Here is a 23,031-nt window from a genome sequence, read left to right on the forward strand (position 1 = left end):
CATTGTTTGAACTTGTGTTCCAACTATAAAGATCCAAATTTATGTCTTGAAGATTTTCCGTATGTATGTATGGGTTAATATAGATATCAGTCAATTGTGTATTATCATAAGCAAAGCAAATAATATATGAAACTTTAGATATCCACATATAATTATTCTCCCAAATGTGATGAACTCACAGGTACATTCTGATTTTTAGTTTTCCAGATACTTTACCAATTTATTTAGCATGCAATGAGCTTCTTTGAAATAAAATATGTGTTGTTGTAAAAATATCCACAGTATGTTTTTAAATTGCAATTTAATTTTCTTTCATGACTACATTTTTGTTTCTTAAACTAAATTTTTTAATCCTTATATACGAAGGACCTTGAGAAATATTTTTATTTCTAAAATTAATACTTCATTAGTGTTGTTTTGTAGTCCAATCTGCATATTCTGTTTACACAGCTCTCAGTCAAACCCTGTGTGAATAGGAAGCTTCTCTTTAGTATTTGAAAGCTGATAATCAAGATATGAAAATCTGATAAAAAAATTACCAAGATCTCCTGATTTTGAGACAAAGGCAATATGCATATGCTAAGTTTCAACTACTATTTACCTTAATGTTTATTTATGTATCATAGTTGCACAAAAAGGATCTTTCTGAATTAGAAGTAAACAAGTTGCTTTATTCCTAAAATGTTTTATAAAACAAATATATGTTGTAAAAATGCTGTTTATAAAACTATTACTATTTTACTTTTAGACATTTTCCTATTTGGGGAACACCTTTTCCTAAATGATTGATTTATCAGTTGACAATATACAGAAAAAAAGAAACCAGCTCTTCCAGGGACTGTTTTTAAAGCTAAGGTTGTCAGTGTACTAAAAACTCATTGGAAGTAGAATATCCCCACTGGTCAATGTGAAAGAATTATTTGTAATAAGAACACCCTCCATGTTGATATGTTTGATAGCTTTTTTCCTCCATTACAGTATTGATATCAGAGTGGTCTTAATATTTGTCTGATTAAAAGACGGGGGGAATGAGGAAAATTTCATTTCTGCAAGAACAACACATTTTTTACATTTGTTGACATGTCCAGGTTTCAACTTTGGTTGGTTATTTCCTTGAACCTCTCTAGTCTTGCAAACACAGACAGCTCACCATGAGACTCTGTGTTTTGGCTCCAAGGAGTTCTCACTGCCTGTTGGCACAGATTTAGATAAGGCAGTTAAATACATTTTTTTTTCTATAATAAAGAGCTGTGGGAAAGTAAATCCCAAATTATTGCCTAGGAGGAAAAGTTAATAATAATAAGTTGATAGTACAACACCTTGTTCAGAAATACTCTTAGATCACACAAATAAACCATTAAGACATCATGTGACAAGAGGTTTTTCACACACACACACACACAAATATTAAGCATTTCAGGTTTTCTGTTTCATTAACTCAAATAATTATTTTAGCTTGTCGTTTGATTGAGAAATAGTCTTAAGTTATTGTTTCCAGATACAAGATTTCTGTTAAATTTAATGTAGTTTACTGGAAATTTTACCTGCAAATAATTGATAGGTGATAGGTTAATGCTACTAGTCTTAATGACATTTTATAATTGTTTGTCTATGAACTATAATATTCGTTAGATCTACTAAAAATATTTTCATTATGTTTAGATAAAAATAAAATAAATACAAGTAAAAAGCCCATGGGAGCAATTAATAATATGTAAGGTATACAAATATTAAATTGAAATAAACACACTTGAAATCAATAAACTTTCACTTCTCTAATTTTTTTCTCAATGGCATACCCTAGCAAATACACAAAACTTGAAAAGTTGACTTTGGAGGACTTCTGTCAGAAAATAAATCTTGATTTCTTAATTCCATGTTATGTTTGACCAGAAAACTACAGAGAAAATTACAAAGCCAAGAACAAAATGCATTCCTTCCTGTATCATTTTCTTCTATTTGTGATAGTTAAGTATCATTTAGAAGCAGATTGAAGAATCCTTCTGCTCTCTGTAACCTACATCAAAAGGACTCTTGTTCCTCATAACAGAAAGTGATGAAAATGATAAAAATGAGTATGTAAGAAATGTAGCTTGTACAATTACAATGATTGTGTGTACAGAAAATACAGTACCATTTTTCTTTAGTAAAAGCTAGATGTAATGAAAGGATTGACTTTTTTTTCTGTTGTAGTTGTTTTATAGTTATTTTTACTTGGCTATAAAGGTAATGGTTTTATAAGAATATATATCTATTATTATAAAGCCTACTGTTTGTTTGAAGTTATTATCTGATAATTAAATAAAAAAACATTTTCAGAAAATGCAGCTATAGCATAACTACAAAAGTATCAAATACTATTAGATAATTGATAAGATTGTTTACTTCAAGAAGAAACTATGGCATTTAATTTTTTAACCCCTTTAACACTGTATATCTGCAGCACTTAAACAAGCTTTCAAGTTGTGAATACTTAGTTGAGTGTCAGACTTTTTAAATGAATGAAAGGCCAGTATGAATCAGAATTTTGAAATGTCTTCAAAATAATCTTTATGTATCAATGAGTTTCTAAGAGTGAAAACTCAGAAATTTATACCTTGAATTTTTAATCTGTTTATAAAATGAGAACAATTGTTTCAAACTCTTGTTTGAATAAATGAGTCTCTATAATAGCCTTAGTGCATTCCTGTTAGTAAGAAGAGAAGATGGTATAAATTTTTTGTTATAGACAATCTGTCATGACATGTCAATGAAAATTAGCAAACTTAGGGAATGAATTTCTATTGATTCTTGCCATTGTGATGGAGGACAGGAAAGAAAAGAGGAGATGACTCTCATCCACAATCCACAATTCTACAATCCACTGCATTGGGAAATATAGCAATAAAAAATCAGAGGCAGAAATGACCTTTCCAAAAGTTCTTATAAACACTTGGAGCCCTTGTATGCTGTGCTTGGTTCTTACATCAATGTAAATATAATTTAAAATGCTTTCAACTTAAAAGACTATTTTAAAAATTAATATGTTCCATATAGCTCTTTAAATAGAAAATATTCTTTTTTTGGAGGGGTTACAAAGGATTGGACTCAGCAGCACTCTATCACTGAGTCACATCCCCAGCCCTATTTTGTATTGTGAAACTAATGGAATAATATTTTTCCTGCTATGCACTAAAGACATTTAGAAATCATATAAAATATGGTATGGAACAATTTATATTTGGTAAATAACTGGCATAAGACAGGCATTAAAGAATTAAATTATATGTTTCTAACAACCCTAAAAATTAATTTCCTAACTTTTTGTTAAAATTCATTATACTGAACACAAGTGCTCCAGAAATCGATATCCCTCCCCATGTCTTTAAGACTCAGACTGCCCTATTGTCATATTTGTAAAACATAATTGACTTGTCTGTCCTCTCTGTCCTGGCATCTGAATTGTGCCACAACTAGAGAGGAAGCCATCAGATCTGCATGTGTTTTGAGAAGGGAAAACATGATGAACCAAGAATCTTAGCTATATCAGTGTGTGGTTTAAGATGATATATTGTAACCTGAGATTTAGTCAGTGTATCCAGGGAAATCACTTAAGGATTTACTTTCAAATTCCATTGACTTTGTGTTCTTCTTATCTCAGTTATGCTAATCTTGGACTGCTGTACAAAAAAATCCCAGGAGACTTGTATCCTGGGAAGCCCTGAAGTCCTATTTTAGCAGCTATTCACTTTAAAGTGTTTAGAATTCTTAGATTATGTTATTATTATTTGGCTACAAATAAAAGGTACCTTATAAACCTAAGCTAAGTACTTCTAAAATGTATTTTGTTGTAAGCTATTCTTGATTAGGTCATGTGTTGATGGTTGACTATAAACACAATTCAGAAATGAAAATTGAATTGTTGGTACATACACACTTTTATGAGAACACTGGTCTACAAAGTATGTTACAAACTCAAGGTGGATTAAAATAAGTTTATGCTGTTTGATCCTTATGTTGTGAGATAACCTAGTGGTGATCATTGAATTTTGAGATACAACAGAATCAAAATTGTGAGTAATGCTAATTCTTTTTTTTTCTTTTTACTTATGCTAAGTGGAGCGCATTAAAATTCAATTTCTGAGTAATGAAATAGATTTAATTCATCCACTACACTTATTTTAATTGACCATATGCTCTACTTTGTTTTGGCTTAGCTGTTTTCCTTTAAGTAGAAATGAAAGGCAGATGTGATCAGACATTTCTTTTCCTATCACCATTATCATGGAAGAAAACTTAAGAAAATTTAGATCCTCCGTTAACAAACTACATTCCAATGAATTATTTACTGAGTAAATACAAAGTAATAATTATATCTTCTTTGCCTTGAATACTTTTTTCTCTGGTTATGAATATTTAAATTAAATCAGCCATTCAGCTTAGCATATGAATATATATTCATGCAAATATATATTCATCATCTAATACATTTCAATTATTGCATATCCACAATGATAATTCAACCAAAGCTTTTAGAACATTGCCAATGTGATCTAATGATTTATGAATATTGTCACTGCATGTTCCACTATAAAAATCCTATGTCAAACTCAGAAATCAACTGATGACTGTGATATAACCAATAATTGAACTATGTATATTTTAATCAGAATGAATGTTGACAATATGGTTTAATTCAAAGATGAGAGTGTATTCTTAATATTTTCAAAATTCTTTTTAACACTGATTAATCTGAAATAAAATTTGTAACACTGATTAATCAGTAAAGGGCTTTTTTATCACTTTGGAGACAAAATTGCAATGTAATGAAGTATGCAGCTAGTTTCCAAACTGATATCTTGGGACATAATTCAATTATGAAAATAACTCTATGTAATCCATGCAGTGACTACCTTCTTCTCTTCTCTAAAGAAAATTACTTCTTATTGGAATTGATTTATTATGAGTTCAAAGATTTTAATTGGTAAAAAATTCCAAGATAATAGGGTAAGTTTATGTTTTTCCTTCACTTGCAAAAGAAAGAATTCAATTTGAGAACTATATCTTAAAAATTATAATCACTTAAAACCTTTCTTATACTCACTTTATTGATCAACAAACAAGACAACCAAATAACTTCTTTTTAAAATTTTATAGTTAGAAAATTTAAGACATGAATGTCTATCAGATATGTTATTCCTTTTTCTTAATATTTTGTATGGTTAATATTTCTTTTGTAAATTCTAATTGAGATGCTTAAAGAAAGGATTATGCTTTTTGTGTATTGGAAAACACATAAACATGTTGAATAATGTGGAGAATATTACTTGATATTAATAATAATTAATTAATATTAATGTATTTTAATTTGTGTATGTATGAAGCTCCCCAAAATGATTCTTTTATTGAATGTATATATAGCCCGTTCTGGTTCATGATAATAATCCATACTTTATTTATGTAACCTCCCTTTATGTCTGGCATTAATGAGTCATGTGTTGCTTTCTAACTTAGAAGAAGAATGAAGTGAAACCATTGTTTCCATTATTTAAAAGATCAGATTGGATTGATGATCAAAGTGAGATTTTTGTTTGTTATGAATTATATTTAAAGTAACTTGTTTTATTTTAATTTGTAATCCATAACAAAGTAATTCCCTGTATCATAAAGAAATAGTTTGCCTTTTTCATTTAATAATTATAAAAAATGCAAAAATATGCATATTTTACTTTTCATCTCTTAACATTGATTAGGAGTAAGACTTTTTACTAAATCACACAAAGTTCTGAATAAATTCATTAAAGCCTTTGAGTAATAATATCTTCTTTAAATGAGCAAAGCTTTATATAGGCAGTATTATAAAGCATATTTTTGTTTTGTTTTCTCCTGAAATTAGAAGTTGAGCATTTTCTTTATTACATGTAAGTCAATAAATTGTATGTTATTAAAAATAAACACTACAGAATAGTGTGTTTGGTATTGATCAGGGACAATATGAACATGAAATGTCCAGAGATATTGATTAATTATGTAAACATATAAAAAGACATTAGCCCATGGGGGAATCATAAAGATTTAACAAATTAATTGTCTTTGCAGATAGTTTACAGCATATTAGAATTAATGATTTTTCTATTTTGCTTTTTAACTCTTTCTTCTTTAAGTCAATAATTAATCTGTCAGAAAACTTCAATATATCAAATATAAGCCTATCTTAGTGAACAAATTTAAAAGCCATAGAAACTTTTCTTTCTCTAATATTCCCTCTGTGATATTGTTGGTTCTTGTTATTCTCATCATATACTTATCACACACTTATAATCAAAAAGAACAGTTCTATTTTTTGAACAACAATATTAACATCAATATACATCATTAATTTAACAGGACAAACAGAAATAACTCATTACTCTTGTCCCAGCTACTCAGATGGCCAAGGCAAGGAAAGGTCTATGAATGTAGCTCAGTGGCAGAATGCCCCTGGATTCCTAGTACTAAAAAAATAAAATAAAATAAAATACAATAATAATAATTCATTGTTCTCAATTGTGTTTCTGTATTTTTTTTCAGTCAATCTACTGGATTCAAAAACAATCCAAGGGGAGCTGGGCTGGATCTCTTATCCATCACATGGGGTGAGTTTATAAATTTTTAAAAGGGAATGTGTCCATTGCCTCTTGTAGGCAGCAGAAGAAAGTATTAATGTGTTCTCTGAAGGAAAATTATACTTCTGATGAAAAATTATACTATAAATGTATTTATTATATGGACAAGGACAACCTAATATTTGTGTCCCATAAAACTATTGAGAACTTCAAAGTATTTTTTTCTGAATTTATCAGTTGCTCGAATGGATCAAATAAATATTTTAATTATTACTGATGTTATAGATGACCTAAGTATGACCATCTAATATTTTTTTTTTGGTGATGAGTTCAGAATAGGTGAATTGATAAGACATTCTAAATTTCAAGATATGTAGGAAGTGTGTATTTGGAGATGGTAAATCTCCAAAGTCATGACCTTAAAATCAACCATGGTGAGTGACTACTGTGTATAGGGTTGAATTTATTTTTCAACAATATAAACTGATGTTGCCTTGATTTATTTGTTTAAAATATATGCAACTTGTGAATAATAGTTTACAATTGGGATCTAATTTAGGAAAAAAGATAAATTAAAATTTAAAATTTTATGCTTTTTACATATTTTTATTTTTTACCAAGCCAGACACAGAGTATTTTTGTATATGGTATTTTGATGCCCCAAATATTTATAATGAAGCTTTTAAGTGAGAAAACTTTATATATTCTGTTTTCTTTTTAAATGAAAAGCAGGTCATACCTTTGGAAAATTCTCATTTCCTACAAAACTGTGTAATAAACACACCTTTTTGTTTCCTAGTGCAGCTTTCAGGAAATTAAAAGTGCTATTTTGAAATATTTGTCATAGTAACAAATTTAAGTATTCTTTCTCCCTTTCCATTAGTTTTCTTTAAAAGTGATTGTAAATGCCTCACTTAGCATTGGTGTTCAGTCTTTAGATTCTCATGCCTAAACACACTAATTTTTACAGTACTACCAGCTTCTTCACAAGCGGATGTTTTCCGTCAAGGATACTTCATCTATCTGTCATCTTTGTATCTGTTTCTCTTTCTGGCACACCTTGACATTGACAAAATGCCAAAACCTACAATCAGGCTTTCATTAGTTGCTTTGGAGGGAAGAATATGAAGTAAGCCAAGGTTTGGTTTTCCCATGGGTGTAAAAGGAATCAAATGATTGGGATTAATGCACTGTCTGGATTGTTATAAAGAATGAATCAAAACTCAGGATTGAGCTGGAAAACTCATTTAAAATGAACAGCTAAAAGTCAAATGTAATCCTAATAATTATTTTAGAAATTTGAGTTTCTCATTATTCCATCTGATAATATGCCCTAGATATTCAGTGCTTAACAATATAAAAAACAGAAAAAACATAATGACACTGCTAATAAAAATACACACTTTTTTGTAAAAAAAAATAAGAAAGAAAAGAAAGATGCACATCAAAACAATATCCTACCTATCTTTTTCTCCAAAGAAAGTGCAAAGATAACATATTTCTATACATTGAGGATTGGGAAAAACAAATTCCTTCATTGTTAGTATCAGAGTTCCACAGTTTCTCATTTTTTTTATTCTCATGGATAAAATAGGGTGGACATTGAGACATAGGTTGGGTGCAAGGTGAGATGTCCAGCACTATAGTACTACCTCAAGCTGTCACAGCTAGGGATGTTGGATGGACTCTGGGATGGTATTGGCCTATTCCCAATCCAGTCCCAGACTTCCAGAGTCGAAATCTTGGTCTCAATACCTCCATCCTGGGGTGATTCTTAAACACATAAGTTTAAGACACACTTTTCAAAATAACTTACCTCATGACATTTTCCATCTTTGGACCTATTTTCCACCTCCTTATGGCCTGAGAATCTCTTATGGTTTCCTCAGTCAACAGTTTCCAGGTCTTTTTTTCCCTTACTATTGCCTCAGAGAGCTCCCCCAGGCATTTGGCTCCCTCTTCATTGCTTTCCTCTGCTCATCTTGCAGCTGTGCCTTCCCTATTTCTTCTAATAAATTCGCCTAAAACAGCTGGCCAATCTTTCCAAGTTTATCACTATGACTTTCAAGGGGGAAAAAAAGAAAATTTCTCCAATTGGTTGTGAAATTTATGATACTCCCTAAATCTGAGAAAAACAAAAAGATAGAAATAAAAGGAGAAGAACAAAAGGAGGGTGGGGACAGGAGGGAGGAAGGAAGGAAGGAAGAAAGGGAGGGGAGGGGGAAGGAAACAAGGAAGGAAAGGAGGAAGGAAAGAAGGGGAAGGAAAGGGGGATTCTTGGGTGAGATCTCTCTAGGGGGAATTTAGGTGTGGTATTTAACACCCTTGCTTGTACAATTATTTGTGGCTTTAAATACAATTAATTTTTTATTGCCTAATCTCTTTCATTTCCGTATGACAAGGACAGATTCATTTTATGTTTACTTTGCTTAAAGAGGAAATAATAGTTCAAACAATTGTGATACCTTTGATTTAAAAATGACATGTGATAGCTGGAAACAATTTTAAACTTCTTATTGTTTTGATTAATTAATGCTAAGAAAAGCAGTTCATCTGATTGTAGACTAACTAAAATATGAACATCAACTTCAGAGGAAAATATTGTAGTAACAATGTTACCCCATACTCAACCCCAGAAAATCCTGTTCTTGTGATTTAGAGCAGGAGGAGGGGATGCAAGGAAAGGTGACATTGATTTTACCTCATAGGGACATCTGGCAAGTCTGCAGACATCCTTTGCCACAGCAGGGGGCAGGGGGCACTCCTTGCATCTAATGGAAGAGGCCAGCATCAATGCTAAGCATCTTTCAGTGAACAAAGAAAAATCGGTACCAAAATGATAGTGCAGAAGTAGTGAAACCTTAAATTCCAGGATTAACAATAATGCTCCATCAGGAGATGTGTGGGGTTCCTAAAGAGATGGAGGAATGCCAGCTCCTCCCTAACTCCCAATTATACTCTAATTAGAAGTTTTGAATTCCAAATCTGTGGAAATACAGATTTTAAAAATACATAAATAATTGATTTTAAATTTGAAATGCATCATTCATAGAATAATTATTTTGTCTAAGCTACTTAAAATTAAGATATTTGGGGAAAAACAGCCAAGAGTAGTTCATTCCTTCATGTATTTAATTTCAATTCTCACTTTTCCTCAAAGAAATATTCCTTCTAAAACTATATAATTATGCATTTTTTGAGGAGTACTTCCATCTGAATTTCTAAACAGTACTTCAAATTTTAAAGAAAATCAGGTAAGAAAGTATGATACTCTATGTAAGTTTAGATCTTGGACAAAAACCTGGGAGTAAATGTAATGAAACTCTGATTTTCTTGAAGTGAAGGTCATGAAACTAACATGCAAATTTAAAACTGAAAATATCTGAGATGTCATTTTTCATTGGAAGTTTTATTTGATACAGATATTTTCTGGCACTATGTTCACATTTGTGAAGCAGGCATAAGCAACACTTTCTCTAGACCTTAGAGACTTATGAATTATAATAGTTGAATACTGCATATATATTCAGAAGTTCAATAAATAATTCAAAAGCTTTAGTATTCTTTGATATAGAGGAAAATCAACACTTATAGAAGCCTATCCATATTATGTATGACAACATGAGGAAAATACCCTGTTGCTTTTACATGAATAGATACTTAAGTTTTATTGATTGATTATTTGATAAGATCAATACACCAAATAAACTTTCTTAATCTGTACATCATTACAAGAAGAAAGATCCCAGGGAAGTAGAGCTACATAGTCTTCACTTAGGACAGTATTTATAGGCTGATTAAGTAGTACAAAAGAATCATGAGTCAGGATTCAATGAAAGGAACTCAAATATGGAGACAACAATGAGACAGATAGGGTCCAGTTAGAAAAAGCACAGTCAAAAATGAGTTTCATATATGTGTGATAAAAGAAAAAAACATCAATATTGACATATGTAAAATTAAATTTCCTTAGTTATTTATTGATGCCTTAGCAATAATAATGCTCTTCAGAGCATTCTTTGGGTGGAGACAGACAGTTGGTTGACCACCTAATGTCTGTTCCCTGGTTTCTCTTGGCTGATAAAACATGGCTATTGCTCAGGTTTTCACCCTTTTCTGTGGTGCTAGGAAACTGGCCCCTTTGCAACTCTGTGGGGAAAATGTCCATTCATCCCAGCGCTAATCATAACCACTATAGTCACTTTGACAAAGATTGGTTTAAGCAAGTGTAAGTGAAGGCAGTTAGACTTTACCAGAACTCCAGTCACTTCTAAGAATTTCCTTCTGATAGAAGTGGGGCGAGGACCAGAACTCCCTCCCTCTAGCATGTCTTGTGAGGTCCAGGGTCTAGAGCAGCTGCAAAAAGGCAGAGCCCAGTGAGCATCGGAGGAACCAGACAGGAACCCTGGCATTACTGAACCACTGAATTATGTGCAAGAAACATCTTTCTTTTTTTTTTTTAAGCCACTCTTAGTATTTATCTTATTTTTCAAATTAGAGGCATCCTGACAAAATGGAATGTTTTATCTCTGGTTAAATATCCTGTTGTCTAAATCGAGGCTATAGCAATGCACAATTATATGTTATAATGATATTTGTATTTTCCCAGGTTTACTCTTTTAGTGCTTTAGTAAAATGCCATCAATAATAAGCAAAGCACTAAAATAGAATAAGCACATCATTTAGAATTGGTACACCTGCTTTTAAAGTCTGACTCTATCATTTATTGATGTATGATATGATGCAAACCAATTAACCTTCAAAAACATTTGTCTTCAGTTTTAAAAAAGGAATAATGATGATAATTCACAGCATGTTAAAGCTAATGAGACTTGAACAAATGAGATAATTATATACACATGTACATCTTTGACTACCTATGATAATGCATGTAAAAGGATTATAAAAATGACATTTCTAAAACACACAAGCTTTGAGATTCTCTTATTTCTAAACTCTTTATTGATATATATCCTTATGTGATATATATATATATATATATATGTACATATATATATATAGATAGATAGATATAAATAGATATAGATAGATATAGATAGATAGATATCCTTAAATCTCAGTCTATGCTTAAAGTCTTGAATTTGCCATTTAAGACAAGGAAAATCGACAGTGTTGTATAAGGTTCCAGAAAATACCACTACATCAATTAAGAATCTAACACATTGTCTTTGACATTACATTGTTGTTATTCCATTAAATCTGCAGACTTAAGTTTGCATATAATCTAAATACTGTATTTTGAATAGATGGTGTCAAAATGTGGTAGTTAGCTATCCAGTTTATTTCTTATGTGACTAGAATTTCCGCAAATATTAATATTTCAGATTTCAGATTGAATTTTGTCCTTCATAGAGACTTCATAGTCCTTTCACAAGCCCACCCTCAACACCTCTGTCCCTTGACACAGACTAGACCATAACACCTGTTAAGCTCATCTATCTTCTCACACATTATTTTCTCTTGTTCCTCCATAGCTCACCATTATACATGAACACAAATATTTGATTGACATTTTTGTTAGCCAGGAAACTATGAGCACCATGAGGACAATTCGCATTTCATAAAATTCTCTTTTATTTGCAACATTTAGAGTTCCTGTATTAGTTTCTCATTAGTTAATATTGCTTGAAAATTAATAAAATCTTATAAGAAAGAATAACAAATTTAAAACAAATTTTATATATGTTGAAAAAAAATCTGATGATCCTACTCTGTTATTTTAAATGGTATCAATTTTAAATTTCACTCTTTCTTCATAAAGGCATACAGTTAATTGAACTCATAACATATATACAAAATTGTATTTGTGTAATCTATCTTTATTTATTATTTTGTCTTATTGCAACATCTTTAGTACTAGCAGAAGTATTTAATTAAATATATTTAAAAACTATTTACAGCCCATGAATTGGAAATTAATGGATAATAAACTAGATAAAGCCAACTTTATATTGGGAAAAATGTATTGGTTGTTAAAAGCCAGAATCCTGCAAATAAATTCCACTTAGGAAAAACAGAAATATTTGAAGTGAATAAATCAGAAATAGAGGTAGAAATTAATAAGAATACTTTTTAAAAAAATAATTGCTTTTATATTTTTCAGTAAGAACAATTTGCTTTCAATATTGAAATTACTGGCATCTGTGAAATCTGGATTCTTCGTATTATCTCAATTTCTAGCTTTCACATTGTGAATGGGGTTTGAAATGCAGAGAAAATATTTTGACAACTGTGTGTCAGCAATAACCACCTGGGAATTCTGCCTTTATGAACCATAGTTAGAATTCTACTTATGCTGAATAGTTGATCCAGGAAGATCAAATTTTTGACACATATGGTATGTGATTCTTGGTCACTTGAAATTCTTCTGCCCAGTCTCTATTTTCAACATGTCACTTTTACCTACTATACTAACCTTTCAAAGAAGGATGTCTGATCAAATTAGAAAAACATAACAAGGTTTTATAGATCCTTTTTTCACCTTTCTGAAAAAAAAAATGCACAGTGAAAGAAGGGGAAACTATGCATAAATTGTAGAAAATGGCAAGGTTAGAATGTATTTGAATATCATTTAGTTTATGAAAATTAAAATGTTATGCATCCAGTGCTTTAAAAAATGGAAATAAGTTTTCCATCTCTAGCGTACATTGTATGTTTCTATATGAATCATCTCCTCTACTACAAAACTATTTATATTCTGGGAAATAGATTGGAATTAAAAAAAACACATAATATGCTTTGTATCTTTTAATTTGACATATAACTTTGTGGGATTCAAAGTAAACAAGAGTTGAATTATATTTATGTGTGTTTTAGTCACACTTTATTAAAAATTAATTTATGCTATGTTATCTTCATGTAATATACATTCATACTAAAGTTAAATAAGAAGCTAAGATATTTTCAAATAATTTTCCTTTCTGGATTGAATGTTTGAATATTTCATAAACGCACTATGACCATTCAGTATTTGTATTTTAACTAGATTTAGAAAAGTGATACCAAAGACCTACTTTTTGCATCTTATTGGTTTCTCATATAGGTGGTATTTTAAAATTTTTTTAATCTAAGAAATTTTTTGACACTAAGCTTTGTTTCTTTGGGCAACTGCAAATGTGGGTAACTTTCTGGTCAAAAAGGCAGTTATTAAAAAGTAACCAAAATGTAGAAGTGTTATTGTTAAATAAAAAACTTTTGTATTCCGTTCATTATCCATTAAATTTGTTAGACATTCCAAATAGTATATTTCGGACTGAATATAAGTTGCGTCACTACTAAGAAATGTTCTCTTTCTTTAATACTTTATACAGCACATACTTAGGATAAATACTATGTTCTAGCTTCTAAGTATTTGTTTATATGTTGGAAAGAAAATCAACATATGTATCCCAATGGAAAGGAGTTTCAAATCGTTCATTCTTAAGTGTAAATGAAGAATTTAATGAAAATTTGTAAACAAAATAATGCCCCCAAGTTTTGCTTATTTAAAGTATTTTTTTTTTAATTTTAGGAATTAATGGTTTTGACCTTTAGTTTTATTACACTCAAATGGTTAATTTCTTTTGAAAGTAATTCTTTAAGAAATTAAATTTAGCCTGTAAAAAATATAGTGCAAAGCACTTTTTATATAAGTCCCATGACTCAAATAATAGCCATTGGACTTAAGAACATTGAAGGGTTATGATATCTACAAACCACCTTAAGTATTTCTGAAACCTTAATTTGTATGCTAATAGTACTCAATTTTTTCTGGAGTTATTATACATAAACATATTATCATTGTAGTACCAGTAATTCCTATGGAAGTTGCTAAAATCATTCATCTCCATTATTTGACACATAAGAAGAAAAAATCAAGGGGGCTTAATTTTCTGGATTTTCTGATTATGCTTATTTTGACAAAACATTTTCATTCCTCCAGTAATGCAGATAAAAATACAGATAAAATACTCCTAAATTTGTAGACAGCAATTGTTCAAATAGAAAATCCTAGATCCCAATCATACCTGCTACGTTGGAAACCCTGGTAGGACCCAGTGGTCTGCTTTTGGGAAGGCTGTTCATGTGATTCTGATACTGCTCAAGTTTTAGAATCACTGTGCTCGAAAATCATTATCTGGTGTAATTAAACACACATTACTAGATATTCTGATATCTGATACTGCTGCTTGATTCAGGGCTGTAGTTCATCTGAACTTCCTAATTAATACAGCACAGTGGATGATAATTCATGATTAATATAGTCATTGCTGTTCTGAAATATGGGATTTTATAATAAACACAAAGCAAGAGAAAATAAGTGTTTTACTGGAACTTGAAGAATCTATTCGTAGCAATTTGTCACAGGGATTCATTTCAAGATCATCAAATTTCTTATGTAATCTTGGAGTTCAATTTGAACTATTTAGTATCTACAGTATTTACAAATATTTATGCAGTATTTATACTGTGTATATTTGACATCCATTGTTCATGAAAAAAATATATGACAAGGAGACCAAAAGATTAGAATAATCATGAATTAAATGCTAGGGAAATTGGATAAGAATATGAAGCTTCCCTTAAGTAGTGCCTAGAATTTGAGATTGTCTGGGAAATGACTATGAGATATTCCTAGACTGTTACTGAGTTCATATTATGATGGATTTTATGTGTGATTATGGAGCATAGTGAAACTAAAGAATAGATAGGATTCAGAAAAAGCATTGTGGAATTTTCCTTGATGTACTACAAGAATACAGAGCAGGCTCTCTATTCAGTTCATTATATATCTTCAGGATTTGACATAATAGTTAATTTTCACTTTTTTTCTCCTAAGATATTCAGAAGGAGCATTAAAATTTGATCATCCTTTCCTCCTCCACTTCTCTTCCTCCTTCTTCTCCTCCCCATCCTTCTTCTAAGCATGTCATTTTTATAATGAAAACATACAACAAAGAGTAGATATGGACAACTAAGAAAGATGTAAGAACTGTAGCAGACACAAGGAAACTAGGAAAGGTAAACAAAAGAAAAAAGAGCATAAGGTACTCTAGCGGTAGAAGTAATTAAGTTTCCCTTCCCTATGACAATATCAGTATATATGCTTTTGGCTTAATGTTAAAAGTAAGCAAAATTTAGCCAGGTGTGGTGGCACATGCCTGTAATCCCAAGGGTTTAGCCGAGGCAGGAGAATTGCAAGTTCAAAGCCAGCCTCAGCAAAAATGAGGTGCTAAGCAACTCACTTAGAGCATGTCTCTAAATATAAAATACAAAAAAAAAAAAAAAAGGCTGGGCATGTGACATGTGACTCAGTGATTGAATGATCCTGAGTTCAATCCCCAGTACCCCCATCCACAAAAAATAAAATAAGCTAAACTTGAAGTGCCTGCAAAATGGTGACCTCCCTTCTCAAAGTAACAAGAGCATGAATCCAGCTACTAGAGAGACTGAGCCAATGAAGGAAGAGAAAATAAAGTTGCCAAGTGATGAAATAAAATAAGTTCTATTCCCAGTCTATGATTAGATGCTCACTCTATGCAATGGAAGTGAAGAAAGCAGATGGTCATAGTTTACTCAAAAGTCTCCAGTACAATTGAAAAGTTCTGGACATTATGAATCAACTATGCCCATTTAGGAAATCCCTGCATCAATATGTCATTGCACCTCTCATGTTGGATGAATGTGCTGCATGGTCACTTTTGGAAGTAGAATTGATGATATAATTTTTAATGTAAATTTCCCTACTGTCTTATAGGCAGCTAACAACAATGTAGTCATAAGCCATAGAAAAATACTGTTTGTAGAAGCTTGTGAGAAGGCTTATTGATAAAGCTGCCTCAATTTTTCATTTAGGGCAATGAAAATTTACCTTATTTGGAAAAGTACAATATTTTTGAATGCGTAATTGGTTTTAGAGGCAGCAGAGACTGTAGAAATCATCTAGTGCAATTTGGATTATGTAGACAAGCAGCTTGAGGCTCAGGGAGTCTTAGTGACTTGTCCAAGGTCACATCATTGCTCTTTAGGTCTTGGTTTAGGCTCTTTTTATTTCCTTCTCTGCCTTGGTTTGTAGATAATATTGAATATTCAAGATTATATGATTTAATATTCAGAAAATTATACTTTAGAGTATTTTTTCACATTTCTTATCAGTACATTATAGTTTTACATATTGATGGGATTTTTAAAATATATTTTTGCATGCACACAATATAATTTGGCTAATATCACTCTCCGTCCGCACCTGCCCCTTCCCTGCCTCCTTCCCACACCTTGGTTCTTTTCCTCTATTGCTCTCCCTTTGATTTTTAGGAGATCCACCCCCACCTTTTTCCCTACCATTTTTTTCACTAGTTTCCACATATGAGAGAAAACGTACAATTCTACAATTCTTAACCTTCTGAGTTTGACTTAGTTCACTTAACTTGATGGTCTCTAATTCCATCCATTTTCCTATAAATTCATTGAATGGCTGAATAAAGTTTTTTATTCATTCGTCTGTTGATGGACAGCTAGGCTGGTTCCACAGTTTGGTTATTGTGTATTTTGCTGCCATAAACATAGATATGCATGTGTCACTGTAGTAAGATGATTTTATTTCTTCAGTATATAGAATGAGAAGTGGTATAGCTGAGTTTTATGGTGGTTCCATTTTGCTTGTGTCTCATTCTTTTCAACATCCTAAATAATAATCATATCTTAGGACACATCAGTCAGCATAGAGCCACTTTTTTCCGGAGTTTAAAACTGCAAATCTTTCATAAACCCATAAGGAAAATCAGGTTTCATAGAATCATAATTAGCTCTCTATTCTTGCTAATTCTTGTCTCCTCATCTGCACCTGATTCATGATCTAGAGACTAAGCTGCCAGTTGATCACTAGAGATTCTTAACTTATTCTCTGACAATCAGAAATTGATTTTAGATAAGATTCAAATATAAATCCAAGTCCACTTGCATCAAAAGAGTATCTTAAATGTTTCATTCAAAACCAAAAGAAATATTACATGATTTCAGGTTTGATAAGAATCAATAAATATTTGGGGGTATTTTAAAAAATTAGTGTATTATTTTAATGTGACAAATCTTAAGATAGAAGGATTAGATGTGATATCCTTCAGCCAGTAAATCTTTGAGATTTTAAATGTCCACACATGGTTATATTTGTTTTGTGTCTTTTAAATGGCTAAAAGAATTTCTAAATTTTTATTGGGTTTATTTTTCAGAAATAGCTGATGATAATAGGTAGTTTTCAAAATAATTTAATACTTATATAAGGTAAAAAGTTAGTTCTTCAACAAAGTTTAAAAACTAAAGGATAAATCTATACATAGGAATTTTATAACCCCAGAAAATTGTGGTTCAGAAAAATTTGCCTCAGTGATGGTCATTTCTGCTCAATTGTGAATAGTTCCTGAAATATAAAAATGGCTTCTAAAATTTTTAGTAGCTTGGACTTTGTTTATCCTACTGCTCAGTAATTGTTTTTGCTCTTACTGTGAGGTAGGTACTATCACAGAAAGTAGGAATGCAAACAATATCAATACCTAATATTTTTATAATGTGTTGTGTATGAATTCCGGTGCTTTCTGTGTAATGACACTTAGTTACACCACAATTCTATGAAGTTTTACTCTCATTTTTAAAAAAAAGAAAGTGAGTCCACCCAATTTTAAATAACTGGAAAAGGATCAGGTGCCTAGAAATAGCAGAAGGAATGGAAACAATCTTTCTATATTATACATATCACCAGTCCTCTGTGCCAAATCTTGTGAAAGAAATAACTAAGATATTGCCTTGGGAAGCTTAGGTTTGGTGGAAGATAATAATTTGTGAACTAGCAACTATGCTACAATTACAGTAATCAATTAAGATTCACAAGAGATACAGTAATGTTACTGATTCTTCTGCTTGACATGAGTCTGGGAAAATTATACCAAGAGGTTGGAAAGCATAAGATGAGTAGGAATTTACCAGGTATGCATGGCTGCACACCACAGACACTAAGTACAGGCTGAACAGCTATGTGTTTTGAGAAATGGCCCAGGTCATCAGAAAACAGAGCATAGCAAGGTAAAGAATGAAGTTTCTGAAAGAAAAAGAAAAAGAAAAAGAATTATAATATCAGCCTGAATCATGAAGAGCCTCATATATCATGCTAAGCGACATAGACATAGATTCTATCTTAATGGAAAACTGCTAAGCAATATGGGAGTTAAGATGTTTATTCTGGGCACTTGGACTAGAGGTGCAAAAAACAGATCATCTACCAAGGTCATCAGAGAAGAGGCTTGGCAAGGCAAAGAAGGCAGGTGAAGGATACCAGGTCGCTTAGGACATCTGTTCTGAAAGAAAAATATCAGCTGGATACAGGTACTAGGGAGACAGAGGACTCAGGAGAATTTTCATAATATATGGGTGATTGATGATAACTGATGCATATTTTAGCTTCTACATCAGAGTTTCCCAAATTTAATGACATTAGAATCAACAGTAGGATGTCACAAAGGTAGTTACAGATCACAGGGCTAATGGTTCTTGTGCAAGGAAGATGCCTTGAGAATTAAAATCCTAGATGAATATTAAACACTTACCTGCAAATATATTTAATGAGGAGTTTAGTTTTATGAAAGTCTAAAAGGCAGAAATTAAATGAATTTAAGAGGAGACATGTGATCGCGTCTCATGTTGCAGATGGTCAATGAAGATTGAGAATAAATTCTGAAATACCCTGTTATTGACCCCCCCCCACACACACACATATCTAGGCATGAATATATACATACCTACTTGCATGTCTGCAACCAACACATATAACACAAATTATGAATTCTAGTGCTTTCTGTGTAATGACATTTAAGTTCCACCACAATTCCATGAAGTTATCTAGTTAGTGCTGTTCAACATTTGGAATTGTTTCATTGCTCACACGTTATGAATGATTTCTAAAATACTGAGAAATATAGAAGATCTGAAGACTAAATTTTTACATATATGACCACAGGCAATTGAAGAAGATTATATAATACACTTTTAAGATTTTAGCAACACCAACTATAGATATTTTGGTAGCAGATGACAATATGAAACTAAAAGCAAGTTTTCTCCCAATATTAATTTTATGTTATAATATTTACACTCTAAAATTGGTAATTTCTAAAAATATAAAACAAACTCATTAAATATTGAAAAAATAGGAGGTAACTAGAAAATAAAAGAGTGAGGTCTAAACAGAATTTTCAATAACAATAACTTTAGGAAATATTTGTCATATTATTTTTCTTTCAATATCCATTTACCTTTTGAAAAACATTGAGTTGATAGACATAAAATTTGTAGAAACTGTGATTCTTATCAGAGAAATAGGAACATATTTTCAACAATGTTTAAACAGGAGAGAAGTAATTATTTTCAATAGTAGAAAATGTTCCATAGGAGATAAATATAGACAATTAGAAGACAGCCAGGTATTGTGGTGCCTGCTTGTAATCTTAGGGACTCAGGAGGGTGATGTAGGAAGATCAAAAATTTGAGGCCAGCCTCAGCAATTTAGTGAGACCCTTAGAAATTTAGCAAGATACTATCTATAAAGAAAAAATAAAAAATAAAAAAGGCTTGGGGTGTAGTTCAGGGATAAAGTGTCCTTGTGCTTAATCCCTAGTATTGGAAACAAACCTAAAAACAAAAACAGTAGGAAACATCTCAAGGCACTCATGAACAAGTAAACTAATTATTGTTTTTTTTATCTCATGAATACTAACATTTATTTTGTCCAAAACATTTTTAGAATGAAATCAAGGGATATTTTAGTATTTTAGGTTATTAATTTTTTTATTTAAAATTAAAACAGGTATGTTACTTGTATTTGTACACTACTTAAATCCTGAGGAAACACACACGTCTGAAGTGTCAGAAAAACAGGTTGAATATTTTTCATCAAATCCTGTTTACCAAAGAAGGAATTTTTTAATTTAAAAGGACAACTGTTTCTTTAAATTTTATGTAGCTTTCTTTTTTAAAAATTATTTGTGGTTGAGTATGCTGATTCAGACAACTGATTCATCAAATCTTTCAGGAACCTCCTCAGCAAAGGCCTATTTTTTTTTTTCAAAAAGTAGCATGGACCCAGCACAATGCTAAATAAAGATTATATTTAAAAATTTAAAGTGATAGAAAAGTTAACCAGCTGTAATATGTTCAACAATAGGATGGGAGATCCCCTTTTGATCTTTCAGCTAATTAGTAAATGTCTTAATATGGAAGAATCTAAATGCTATTTACAGAATATTCAATGCAAAATAACTAACTATAAAAATGAAAACTTTCACTGTACAAAAGAAGCCATGAGGGCCTAAAGGCAGCACTCAATGGTAGAGTGCTTGCCTAGCTTGTGCAAAGTCTTGTAGTCCATCCCCAGCACCAATGCACGCGCGCGCACACACACACACACACACACACACACACACACACAGAACTGACATTATATGTAGTAAAATGTTTAAGTATTTAATTCCACAGTATAGCTACAAGGTTTGAGAGAAAATCTGTATCATTGTTTTTCGTGGACCAGATTTCTCTTTACTTTCTGGTATTACCTTTTTATTTCTCTTGTAATATACAAGGCAGTCTCTTCTTAAGCAGTGACGTAAGTAGACATACAAGCTGTTGTGGTAATTAATATAACATAAGCTCTGCTACTAAGGGGTCTTTGGAAGATCTTTGTTTTTATTTGATTCTACCAGGTTAAGAATTCATCACTGAATATTAATAGGCACTTCCTCCAAAGACATTTTAAAGTCAAAAGAAAATAAGAAATAACGCCTGCCCAGAGAGTTCCTAGCTTAGAGTACCAGTGTCTCATCTCCTTGTTGATCCTCCAGCTTTCAGAGCTATAGTGCAACAGGATTTATAATGGGTATAATTATAGTGTTAAATTATTTCATGATGAGAGTTGCTGGCTTTTTTAAATTTTTGGAATGAGTTTACACATACAGAAAAGTATCAAAGACAGTCCAAAGAGTTTCCATATATTCCATCTTTTTTTCTCTAATGTTATGATCTTATATAACCACGGTACATTTGATAAAACTAAGAAATTTACATTGCTATATTCGTATTGACTATATTAGAGACTTTTTTTAACATTTCACCAATCTTTCCACTCACATCCTTTTTTGCTGCTCCTTTATTCAGGCTAACACATGAATTTAGTAAGAAAATTTCCTTCCAGCAATTTCTATTTGGTAACATAACTTACTGTGTAGGAATTAGACTGTAATCAGTGTAAATTTTTTAAATAAATAGACTTTATTTCTTATAGCAGTTTTAGGTTTATTAAAAAACTGAACAGAATATACCAAGGGTTCACATACATTTACCATTTTCCTCCACAGTTTCTTCCATAGTTAACACCTTGCATTGTTATGGTACATTTTTGAAAATTGATAAACCAGTATTGAGACATTATATTAACTTTGGTGTATAGTTTGCATTAAAGTTGACTCTGTGTTGGACAGTTCTGTTTTTTGTTTGTTTGTTTGTTTTAGTACCAGGGATGGAACTCGGGGGTACTCAACCACTGAGCCATATCCCTAGGCCTATTTTGTATTTTATTTAGAGACAGGGTCTCACTGAGTTGCTTAGTACCTCACTTTTGCTGATGCTGGCTTTGAAGTCGTGATCCTCCTGCCTCAGCCTCCCAAACCACTGGGATTACAGGCGTGTGCCACCATACAACCAGCCAGTTCTGATGGTTTTGATGAATACTAGTACCCACTATGATAGTTACACCACCCTCACTGTCCCTTGTACTCAGTCTTCTTTACTTCCTCAACCTATTCCTCTATGACAGCCACTTATCTTTCTAAGGACTCATTAGTTTTGCGTTTTCCATAATGCCATGTAGTTGAAGTGATAGGGAATGTAGCCTTTTCAGAATTACTTCATGCATTTAAGTATCTTTTATGTCTTCCTGAGTAAGATGTTTTTATTTGCTTTCATTATGCATCCTTCTAGTTATAGCATGTACTTTTGAATTCTGTACAAAAGTAGTCTTTCTCCATGTGCTCCCTACATTTTATACTAATTAAGTTCTCTTTTTAATACTGATTTTGTTAGTTTTTCATCACTGTGACAAAAATGCCCAGGAAAAAATCAATTTAAGGAGAAAATATTTTAGTTTGGCTCACTGTTTCAGAGGTTTGAATCCATGGTCTCTTGGCACAATTGTTTCTAGACCTGTGGTGAGGTAGAACATAATGGCATGGAAAGCATGGTGGAGCAAAGCCATTCACTCTATGGCTGAAGAGAAGCAGGGAGGGGAAGTGGATGGGGAAAAGATATATAGCCTTCCAGGACATGCCTTCCAATGACCTACTCCTCCAACTAGACTCCTCTTTCTACAACTTTCACTACCTCTCAATAATGCCATTGAATAATTAATCCA

At 31.6% G+C, this 23,031-nt stretch overlaps 1 protein-coding gene across 1 annotated transcript in view; it reads left to right on the plus strand.

The window, feature by feature from the left end:
• Epha3 (EPH receptor A3) overlaps positions 1-23,031 on the plus strand; it is a 340,539-nt gene that overhangs the window by 11,956 nt on the left and 305,552 nt on the right. Inside the window, exon 2 of the mRNA XM_076868941.2 lies at positions 6,550-6,614. Within this exon, the coding sequence (XP_076725056.1) occupies positions 6,550-6,614 (65 nt within the window). The remainder of the gene's footprint in view (positions 1-6,549; positions 6,615-23,031) is intronic.

This window comes from Callospermophilus lateralis, chromosome 10, assembly GCF_048772815.1.
Source record: "Callospermophilus lateralis isolate mCalLat2 chromosome 10, mCalLat2.hap1, whole genome shotgun sequence".
Taxonomy (NCBI): Eukaryota; Metazoa; Chordata; class Mammalia; order Rodentia; family Sciuridae; genus Callospermophilus; species Callospermophilus lateralis.